Source organism: Mustela nigripes, chromosome 12, assembly GCF_022355385.1.
Source record: "Mustela nigripes isolate SB6536 chromosome 12, MUSNIG.SB6536, whole genome shotgun sequence".
NCBI classification, from domain to species: Eukaryota; Metazoa; Chordata; class Mammalia; order Carnivora; family Mustelidae; genus Mustela; species Mustela nigripes.
Genome location: NC_081568.1, coordinates 76015486 through 76027698, shown reverse-complemented (window position 1 = coordinate 76027698; position 12213 = coordinate 76015486). Strand labels below are relative to the sequence as shown.

Here is a 12213-nt window from a genome sequence, read left to right as displayed (position 1 = left end):
GTAATTTTGCTGTGAACTTAAAATTGCTATAAAAGTTCTTCTTTAAGGGGCACCTGGGTGGCTCAGTGGGTTAAAGCCTCTGCCTTCGGCTCGGGTCGTGATCCCAGGGTCCTGGGATCGAGCCCCACATCTGGCTCTCTGCTCCTCAGGGAGCCTGCTTCCTCCTCTCTCTCTGCCTACTTGCGATCTCTGTCAAATAAATAAAATCTTTAAGAAAAAAAAAAAAAGTTCTTCTTTAAATATATTAAAATATTTACAGTGAAAGCCAAAATACAGTATGAATTCCTATTATAGAAGGGAAAAATGAATTACCACTGTATAGCTAACAAGACCCTAATTCAAAAACTAGAGGAGACTTGCTAGAGTTTCCATCATTGTACTATTAACAGAGAAAATGTTATTAAACTTTTTCATAAACAAATTTTATGGAGGAAATGTAAACCAATCATAAGAATAAATGGGTGGGGAACCCACTGGAAGCACCTTTTATAATACAAACTCTTTATATAACGTAAGCTGACTGATACTGAGCCTGCACAGTATCAGGCTTTTTGCTTTTGCTAAACCTAACACATTTTTTCATTTGTATTTCAACTCACCATGGAAAGGAAAATAAAAGAAACAAAAAGGAAGAAGTATTGCTAACTAAACCATGGACCAATGTTTTCTTTTACTGATTTTAAAATTTATCCCTGTTTCGAGATTGTTAATTCTGGTGAGGAAAAACATCTGAGAATCAATGAAGCATGGCATTCTTTTTCATTCATTAGACAAAGTAGCCCAAACTTCCACCAAAGATTTTTTAACCTTCATCTAGACCCTGATTGTTTTTACAAATCAATTTTGAGGGGCGCCTGGGTGGCTCAGTGGGTTGAGCCTCTGCCTTCGGCTAGGGTCATGATCTCAGGGTCCTGGGATCGAGCCCCACATCGGGCTGTCTGCTTAGCCGGGAGTCTGCTTCCTCCTCTCTTTCTGCCTGCCTCTCTGCCTACTTGTGATCTCCGTCTGTCAAATAAAAAATAAATTAATTAATTAAATAAAATCTTAAAAAAAAAAAAAAATCAATTCTGACTTTCTTGAATTCACACTGGCTTTCTTCTAGTGAACCTAAACCAAGGGCAGGCTTGCCATGTTTTAGCAACAAAGGAAGCCTTCTATTTTGGGAAGCTGACTAAAGTAATAGTCTCTCCTGTCCCTCAACAGCTGTCTCTAGGAAAGCCCCATGCAGCTGAGGTCATCACGTACCCAAGACACAAGCACCAATTCTGCTCGCTACACTTCAGCCATCAGGTAGAAATGAGTTTCCACTGGACATGTACAAACAAGGGAGGGTTGGAGGTACCTATGCTAACCTAAACCATAAATTACTTTAGCTTTAATTGAATTACCAAGGAAACTCAGCATGGGTCCATTATGAGCTGACACACCAATCTGTACCCCATTAAACACACTGACTATTCAACATCAGAGGTGCCACTTAAGAGGAAAAAAGTCACAAACACAACAGTCTATCTAATAAGGGATCATATTATGGACAATATTTTATGTTTTTCATTTCAAAACCTTTCTAGGCCTGCCTCCACCCATCTATCTCATCCTTTTTGGTGACTGCAAAGTACCCTAATTAACATATGCAGGGGCCATAATTTACTTACCTAGTCTTCTCTTAGACATTTTGCTTGACAAGAACATCCTTGTACAGGTATTTTGGCAAATATTTAGGTACATACCCCTGGGGAAAATTTCTAGCAATAGGATTACTAAGTCAAAAGGCATATATGTTTAAAGTAGATGTGTGATGTCTAACTGCCCTCCAAGCACCAAGCCAACTGGAGTTCTCCAAAAAGACTGCATGAACTCTTACTTCAATCCATGATGAGTAACAGGGCCCATTCTGTGTACCCTCTGCTCTGACTCTACTTACTGATGTAAACTTATGCAGACACAGGAGGTGACAATATTAATACTTCATATAGAGGACTTAATCTATTCTGAGTGCTTGACATTTAACTCTTTATAGACTAGTCATTAAAAAAAAAAAAATTTAGGGGCACCTGGGCAGCTCAGTCAGTGAGGCCTCTGACTCTTGGTTTTGGCTCAGATCACGACTTCAGGGCCATGGGATTGAGCCCCACGTCTGACTCCACACTCACTGTAAGTCTGAGATTCTCTCCCTCTGTCCCTCCCCCATGTCTGCCTATGCTCTCTTAAATAAGTAAGTCTTTTAAAAAATAAAATTTAAAAACACCATTAATTAATGAGGAAACCAAGGCACATAAGTATTAACTGAACTGCTCAAAGTCACACAGCTAGTGGGCACAGGAATCAGAAATCACACCCAACTTGACCACTACTTTATCTGTAGTTTCACAGGTTTTTTGCTCTCAAACACAACCCCTCCCCAAATTAGGTATAATAATCCTTTTATTTAGTGGCCTTCCATCAAAAAGAATAGTAATAATGGCCTTCAGTCAAGCCAAATTCTTTGGGCACACTGACACTTAGTGAAGAAGTACAAATCACCACTCTTAGGTGTTACCCTGAAGTATCTAATGTGGTATACTATTTGTTTGCAAAAGTATGAGGTAAAGAAATGTAATAAGCCCAATTAGAACCACTCTAACCAAACACTTGAATTAAAAAAAAAAAAAGAGGTAACTGAAACTTCCACATATAACCAGAATAAACATATGAGTAAATTACACTTCCATGGAAAACATTTATCAAATATAATTCAAATGAAATTCAAACAGTCTTTATCACGTTGATAAATTTCAAACTCCCGTCCTTAAGGGATCAGTCAGTATAAATATACTTGGGGTTTAATGAATGCACTCTACCATCTTAACCATCTCCAATATTTACAAGTCATATTCTGAATACAACCTGGTGAAAAAGAGCCCCCCAGTCTTTCTTCCCTGGGTTGGGCGGGCATGCATAACCCCTGAAGTGCCACTGTCTCATACTTGATATATAGGGACCCAAGTTTCCTTTGCCCTGCAGCCTCATGAAATGCTTGGTAGCTTGGCCAGATTATACACAATATGACCATTACTTCTCGAGCCACAAGATATGACTTGTGGCAAGTATGCGGGAACTTTGGGAACCAATGGAACTGAATATGCAGGAACAATACAGAGAAAGTAGCCCTATTCCCTAAGTAACTTACCCCTGAAGGGGTTCTTGGCTAGTGGATGGCTACATTGAGTGGACAAACATTGAGGCACCATCAATTCCAAGAACGATCTGATGATGGAAAATCAGTATTGGAAATATTCCACAAAATCTATCACATTGCCAGAGGTACCAGAATACAGTACAAAACAGTATACAACAACCACTCTAAGGAGTCAAGTAGCTTCCTTACTCTGCATTTAGCGAAGATGTATGATGCCAGAAGCCAAGCTGAATCGAGACTCTGGGCTGGGCACTTGCCTGGCAGACCCTTTACTCAAAGACATGCCAACATCACTGACAGGACTGCTGAAGCCCCAGTGTGCCACAGGGCAAGGGGAAATTGACAAAGAGGGCACATTAGGATGAGGACAAGATATGACTCCTTGTCCAGAGGCTGTCTATGAATGCTACCGCTCTCCAAACCATGGCACACAATGAGAGATGCTGTCAACTGCCCCAGGGTGAAGGACTGGACACCAGTGGGAGCCTGCCCAATTCAAACTGAGGTTCCTCATGATGAGAGCCAGTCACTTCCCTAGCAAGACTGGGTCAGGTGTGATGGGAAGTCAACTCTAGTCGCCCACAGACATGCTGAAGCTCCCATGGGTGGGGGAGGTGTGTGAGGACAGAAAGCGTGAATGCTTAAAACTGGTCAATGGTGGAGAACTCTGTCCAGACATTTGCTTGTCTCCTCCTTCATCCCATGTCCCTATGAAGCACACCATAAGAAAAGTATAAGAATTATGAATAACAGGGGTGCCTGAGTGGTTCAGCGGGTTAAGCCTCTGCCTTCGGCTCAGGTCATGATCTCAGGGTTCTGGTATCGAGCCCCATGTCAGGCTCTCTGCTCAGCAGGGAGCCGGCTTCACTCCCTACTCTCTGCCTGCCTACTTGTGATCTTTCTCTCTCTGTCAAATAAATAAAATCTTAAAGGAAAAAAAAAAGAATTATGAATAATAGCCTGGCCCTGTTACTCTTAATTGCCTGACTCTGCTAAGCGAGCCTGTGACAAAACTTTGGAGAAATATATTGGGTAGCCCTCTAAAAATTAAGGTACTCTGAAAATACCACTTTCTGACTGAGAGAATTGTTCTATGTTTTTACTGTCTAAACTCCTTTCCATGGAGGCGACCCCTTATATTTTCCCTCATCTGCATAAACATTGAATATACTCACTAGATAAAAGTGTATCTGTTAAAGAATTTGATTTCTCTTTTTATGTCATACACCCTAAAGATACTGCCTGGATCCCACTAAATGCTACTGCAGAATCCTTTTTGTTCTCCAATTTGAAGAATGTTGCATGAGGGACATCTGATTCTATTACATTTTATTTTGCTGTAAGAAGGACTGAAAATCCCTTGAGACCAAGCCTGAGCTAAACCCAACCTAATCACAAGAAATAAGTATAGGAATGTAGGATCTATCTCCGGAGGGGGGCTTTACATTTAGATTTCAAAATTTGTTGTTTGCTTAAAAGTGTGCTGTGAAGGTGGAATGTTTTTCTCTAAACCTATGAAAAAGAATAATTCAGTACTTCATTGGGAAAAACAACAGAAGGCCAAGATTTCCCAAAAAAGCCATTGCTGCATTTTTGGCACCTGCAAAGATGTGCTTGCAAATGGCTTTTCTGTTTTAAAGTACCAGCACCTGCAATTTGGCAGTCCTGCAGCAGCGTGGCTTATCCCCTCTTTTTGCAGTTTACGGATTACGCTCCCTACTCTCTCGTGTACAGCCACATCTACCAGTCCCAAGGAGAACGGGCAGGGACAGGAGGACATTAATATGCAGAACACACTGTCACCTTAGATATAGGTCATTGCTGGAGGACTGTGCTGTGCATGTACTTAAGCCCCGCTTCTCTTTCAAGCCCCATTGACACTCACATCTCCCAGGTCGCAGCCTGTGGTTCCCTGGGGTGAAAGGAAGTTTTAGCCCTACAAGTACCCAGCAACTGACTCTGACCAAAGCCACTGGCCTCAGGAAGCCTGGCACCTCCAGAGAGCAAGCAGTACATCTAAGGGCAGCAGAGGCCCTGTTACACCAAGAATGCATTTATACTTGCTCAACTTGAAGGAGATGGATTGAAATTTATCTCTGTGTGATAAACAGTGAATTGCAGTTGACAGACATTTTCTATATGAATGCAATTTACTATGTCATTACCAGTTTATGTTTATATAATGAAATCAACTGTTTTTGTGAGGTGAATTACCCAGATTTATTTTTTGCAAGTTCATAATTAAATGCCACTTAAATATTTCCTCTCTGTTTTCTATCTGTGCATCATGCAGACAGAGTCTTTCGAAAGTAGGCAGTTAAACTATGATCATTTCTGAGGGAGAAAGGAAGAAGCTTTCCAAGGAGGTGGCAAAATTATTCTCAAAAAGAATTCAAGGTGATGGTGCTGGGAAACTCTTAAGTTTCACAAGATCATAAGAAATAATCACAGCCTCTCCCAGGACCCAGGTCAGTGTTTTTTCTAAATACAACAGCAGCAAGAGAGATGGATTGTTATGGTGTTGTACAGGTCACAGTTGCAAAATCTTACTCTACACAAATAGGGGAAAACTGCCAGCCAGCTTTCTATTTCCTGTTTCTAAGATCAAGACCAGCCTCACCATAAGGGAAACAATTTCAACCCCACCTCCCACTGCTGAGGAGTCAGTGACAGTTTGTTGTTGTTAGCTGCTGATGTTTTTTTAATTAAAATGAAAACCAGCACAATATTATTGCTAGAGTAATTTACCTGCCCAGACTTGGGGGCGTTTTGATTGTCCATTATTGTGACTTAGGCGAAAAGTAATTATGCACATTCTCACAGGCTTCTCGGGGGAACCAGCTCATTACCTGAGACAGCCAAGAAGTCATCAATGGAAGTAATGTCATCGACAGCATCTGTAAGAACACGGACTTGTTTTTCCCACTGTTCTTTAAAAAGATCCATGTTCTCTTGGGCCAGTTTACTCTGTGGTTTTGCTGCTAAAGCCAATGCAGCATTGATAACCTGCAAAGATATGGAAGTTCCTCGTTTACTCTTTCAGTGTCATGAAAATAAAAGTATGGGGGCCGCTCTGGTCAGTGCAGCAGCTGTGCTTTGTCTCACATGCATCTCACCAGGACCCGCCATACCACGTGCTCCACTGCAACACTCACAAAGATGGAGAAAAGTGGCAGGCAACAGGCTATATATGTGTGTGTGACACAAACACACTGCAAGTACAGATAGGCAGTGAAAAAAAACTATCTCTAATCTCCACTCTGTGACAGCAACTTAAAATTTTTGACATTATATTCCAGGCTTTTTACACACACACACACACACACACACACAATGTAAGTACACATGTCCAAAAATATATAACATTATCTTGTTTCTTCTTTTAAGTACATCTCCTTATCATTAAATGTGTGTTAAAAGTATCAACTGTTTCCTATTCCATCCTGTGGATGTACATCACTATTTTCACATATGATTTGCAGGTTCGATCCAGTTACCTACCATTCTTAATTATCTTGTGATGAACATCTGGTATTTCAGGTTCTACATGGGAAGTGTAAACTTTCTTAAGCTTAAAAAGTGATTTGTAGGGACGTCTGGGTGGCTAAGTTGCTTAAGCACCCAACTCTTGACTTTGGCTCAGGGCATGATCTCGGAGTCATGAGATCAAGTTCCACACTGATCCCACAGAGTGTAGAGCCTCTTGAAGATTCTCTCTCTCCCTCTGCTCCCCATCCCCTTCACTCGTGCACACACTCTCTTATAATAAGGAAAGGAAGGAAGGAAGGAGCATCTGTAAAGTGCCCCCCACCCCAGGTTGATATATAATTCACATACCAAAAAAATTTGGCCATTTAAACTGCATAATTCACTAGTTTTTAGGATATTCACAGTTGAGAAACTATCACCACAGTCATTTTTAAAACGTTAACAAAATTTTCATCACTCCAAAAACAAATCCCGTTATCTGTCAGCAGTCATTTCTCATTTCCCTCAGTGTTCCTTAGGTCTACCCACTGGTATCTACTTACTTTACTTTTGTTCTCTATGGATTTGCCTATTCAGGGCAGTTCATATAAACAGAATCATATCAATATGTGGGTTTTTGTAACTAGCTTCTTTCATTTAATGTTTTCGAGGTTCTTCTATGCTAGAGAATGTGCCAGAACTTTATTCCTTTTTATTGATGAATAATATGCCATTATACAGATATATAAGATTTTATTTATCCATTCATCAACTGATGAGACATCTGAACCATTTTCACCTTCTGGCCATTATGAATAAAGTTGTTATGAACATTTATACACATATTTCTGTGTTTTCATTATTCTTGGGAATATAGGTAGGACTGGAATTGTAATTCAACTTTAGAGAAACTGCCAGACTGTTTTCCAAAGCAGTTTCAAAATTTTACATTTCCACCAGCACATATGACGGTTCCAATTTCCCCACATCTTCACTAACACTTGTTTTTTTCTTTTTTTCTCCCACTCTCTTTCTTTCCTTTTTAATGAGAGCCATCGTAGTGGTATAATAAGGCAACATGGAAGGAAAGCAAAGACAAGATGAAACTAGTGGGATGGGAGCAGAGATCTGGACGAAGCAGAAAAACAGCACAGAAGCATCTGTACATGCAAAGTGGAGGACAGGATCTGCGATAAATTTTGTTAGGTGCCATAGAAACTACATGCCTTCAGATCATGTGTTTAATTCCCAATATAAAGAAGCAGTATTCAAGAATAATATCAATTTAGCCCTCACAGACTTGTTACCAAACAGAAGCAGCACAGCTTGTAGACTGGTGCAACTACTCCTCCTCCCAGAAACAAGGAAGCACTGGGCCACCGAGACTGCCAGCTAGAGATTCGGAGGCACAGAGAACTGGGTAGTCTACTTATTAGTTACTGACAGCCCACCACTTTCAAAGGTATATGGGTTTAGACAGTGAATTATTTGTGAGACAAGCCGTCCCATCATCTTTTCATCTCAAGGCTTGTTCTCTGCCTCTTTTCCTTCTTGCCATTGAGGACTATACTCCTCATTGCTTAACTCACTGATTCACTAAATGCATCAATGAATCAGAGCAAGCTAGACCTTTTAAGAATATGTGGCTCAAGTAAATGCTTCCTAAGAGGGCCAAATAAACAAGGGCAAGGAATTAATTATATGTTTTAAGTAAAAAGATAATTCCTCCATTAAAAAGAGAAAATTGCTCTCTTTGTTCTGTAATATATCTTATCTCATACAGTATAACGGAGAAAAACCACCTTGTCTAAGGTTAACTTTCTCATTTTCATTTACAGAACTGTTTACAGAGAATACTTGATATATTAAATACTCATTTCTGATGACTCTTAGTAAATTATATAGATACTTACATACTACTTCAAATAGTCATCAAACATAATATTTAGTGGTGAAATCTAGAATCATTTACCTTAAAAATAAAGATGTTATTAGTGCTGTACCTATGATCACCATTAGTTAAATAATAATATAATGGTCCTTCTACCCAATAAAATAAAATGGGAAAGGAATAAAAGAAAAAGTTGTTAGAAAGTGACCACAAAATTACTTCTCAATACAGACGATCTTTGTTAATCTAGGAAACTGGAAAGCCAACTGAAAAAACTTAGAATTATTAAAAGAGTTCATTAGGTAGCTAGACAATATAAATCTATTTTAAAATGTATTTTCTGTATGCCAGAAAAAAAGTTAGAAAATAAAATGAGAGAATGTTAAGTTCTTTCTGAAAGCAATTCACAGGAAATAAAGGGGGTTAAATCTGTGAAGAAAACCACATGAGTGAAGTAAACAGTAAGTGACTAAACTTTTCTAAGTTACATGACAAAAATTCAAATAAAGAGCAACATATTTCTTGTTTGGGGGTAGGAAGAATGACCTATTTATTCACAAATTCATCTAGAGCAATAAATAGCTGGGAATAGCGGGGGAAAAAAAAAAACAAAAACAACCCTTGGGAATAGAGAGCTAGAGTAATGAAGTTAAATAATTAAAATGTAATACAAAGCTAAAGCAATTAGAAGAGAACCATCTAGGGGCACCTGGGTGGCTCAGTTGGTTGAGCGACTGACTGACTGCCTTCGGCTCAGGTCATGATCCCGAACTTCTGGGATGGAGTCCCGCATTGGGCTCTCGGCTCCTTGGGGAGTCTGCTTCTCCCTCTGACCTTCTCCTTTCTCATGCTCTCTCTAATTCTCTCTCAAATAAATAAATAAAATGTTTAAAAAAAAAAAAAGAGAGAACAATCTAAAAACATATCCTATCAGGTGCCTGGGTGGCTCAGTCAGTTAAGCATCTGCCTTTGGCTCAGGTCATGGTCTCAGGGTCCTGGGATCAAGCCCCACGTGGGGCTCCCTGCTCAGTGGGGAGCCTGCTTCTCCCTCTCCCCCCTCCCCCTGCTTATGCTCTTTCTTTTGCTGTCAAATGAGTAAAATCTTAAAAAAAAATAAATAAATAAAAACAAACCTTATCACAGAGCATAATTCAGTGTACAATAAAAGTGATATCACATACCAGCAGGTAATTAATAGTATATTATTTTTACATTTGATGTGCTATCTGGAGAAAAATAAAATTAAAGCCTCACTTCATGCTTATATTTAAATGCTATGACTGTTTCCAGAAAGATGAGATAACAAAGCTAAAGAATTTATTTATGCTTTTATTTAATATTTAAAAGAAATAAATTTCTCACTTCTTGGAAAATATCCCATATTTCCAAATAACAATGGGAGAAGTCAGTTCATAAATTTGACTATTACTTCTGTATTTAAGTATACTTACACAGTGTTAGGTAAATCCGTAAGGAAAACACCAAAATACTAGTAGAAAAATGGGGGAAAGACATGGGAGAGCCTACCTAAGATGAACCAAAAATGACCAACAGAAATTAGGGGAAAAACTTACTCTCACAAATCAAAGAAAAAAAAATTCGTATGAGTTAATATTTTTGCTCAATAAATTTGCAAAAGGCCCCAAACCAGACACTACAACCATGGTGACTATCAACTTTTAAAATGCTGCTGTTGACTGTGTTGAAAAGGATATCCTTGTCTTGTTTCTGATTGTAGGGGGGAAAGGCTCAACCAGTTCCCACTAAATATTATATTCCACCATTAAGGATGAAGTTATCAGGCTGAGCTGAGCAAATTCTATCCTGTTTCTGCTTTACAAAGAGTTCTTTCTTTCTTTCTTTTTTTAGGCCTTGATGTTAGATTTTTGTCAAATACGTCTTCTGTTTTATTTCCACTGTTTTGGCTATTTTTTCTTATCTCTTTTGCTACCCTTTCTTCTTCCGCTAATGGTAAAGTTCCTCAAGGTTCCATCTTAACACGATCTTCTCTCCTTCTTCTGCACTCCTCCCTTCATAGTGAGTAATTTCATCTAGTTTCATTATTGCATACCACATAGATGTCAACTACTCCCACATCTCCTACCTAGACCATTCATTCTAACTCCCCACTCATATCCGTGCTGCAGACTGAACAGCTCCACTCAGATGTCTCACAAATTCTTGCTCCCAATCATGCTGAGTGGTCTTTCTTTAAAATTCTTGATCACTCAAGATGAATAATGTTGGGGACATTTCCTTAGTCCAGTTAGTCTCCTTCCAGGTCTGGGCTCTAAATTAGTATTTGTTTCACACTTTCTTCTCAAACCTTAACATATCTGAGAGCATCCTCACTCTCAGCTTGTACCTCTGCTGCTTCCTATTTAAGCGGAAAGGTGAATGCCATCAGAAGACAATGTCTATAGGTTCCTACCACTGCACCTACCCACATACTGTGCCACATACTGCACCTGTGCCACATACTGTCTTAACCTTTTTAAAAAAACAGTGTGCACTTGTCTACAATAGCCAAACTATGGAAAGAACCTAGATGTCCACCCACAGATGAATGGATAAAGAAGATGTGGTATATATACACAATGGGATCGGGAGGGAGACAAACCATAAGTGACTCTTAATCTCACAAAACAAACTGAGGGTTGCTGGGGGGAGGGGCGTTGGGAGAGCGGGGTGGGGTTATGGACACTGGGGAGGATATGTGCTATGGTGAGTTCTGTGAAGTGTGTAAACCTGGCGATTCACAGACCTGTACCCTCGGGGATAAAAATACATTATATGTTTATAAAAAATAAAAAAGTTTAATAAAAAATACAAAAAAAACAGTGTGCACTCTATGCTTGCATGTTAAATCAACCCTTCTTTCCACCAGTTCCCTAGATTTCATTTGGTTTTCCCTACTCCAGAACATTTCTCCATTCTATATTATCAATATAGGTATCAGTATCTATACTGGGATTTTCTTATGAATTCTACTGATCATGTAAATTATCTATATTCCTTTCTAGATTATCAATATTTGGTAATGGTAATACTATTCTGTAGTATCAGTATTTCCCCTTGACTGGACTATTTCCTAATTCTCTATTTTCAGTATTTCCCTCTATTCTATAATGTCACTACTTCTCTACCAATTATTTTTCATCAAGTAGACATAAAAACATGCTATTACAGGGGCTTCTGGGTGACTCAGTCGGCTGAGTGTCTTTGACTCTTGGTTTTGGCTCAAGTCATGATCTCAGGGTTCTGAGATCAGGCCTCCATCAGGCTCCTCACTTAGTGGGGAGTCTGCTTGATATCCTCTCCCTCTGCCCCTTGCGCGCGCACACACACACACACACATTAAAATAAATCCGAAAAAAAAAAAAAAGAAAAGAAAACCATGATATTATAGCTTCAAACTAAAAATAAAAAATAGGGAACACTCTCAATCCCATATCCACCTCTTGCTACCACCCCACGTCTACATAAACATTACCTAATAACCTGAAAGAGCTGCCAATATGCTAAACTCAATCCCTCTCTTCTCTCCTGAACCCACTCCAGTCAAGCTTGTGTCTCCTCAACTCTACCTAGACTTCTTTTGTCCAAAGTAACTTATGACATCTACATGTTGCTCAAGGATAAACTCCCAGCTCACTTTCTACAACCATTTGACATG

General features: G+C 39.3%; 1 protein-coding gene across 2 annotated transcripts in view; it reads right to left on the bottom strand.

The window, feature by feature from the left end:
• Positions 1-12213, bottom strand: part of CTNNA1 (catenin alpha 1) — a 313017-nt gene that overhangs the window by 13411 nt on the left and 287393 nt on the right. For both annotated transcript variants that reach the window (XM_059417668.1, XM_059417669.1), the window contains exon 11: positions 6028-6184. In XM_059417668.1, the coding sequence (XP_059273651.1) occupies positions 6028-6184 (157 nt within the window). The remainder of the gene's footprint in view (positions 1-6027; positions 6185-12213) is intronic.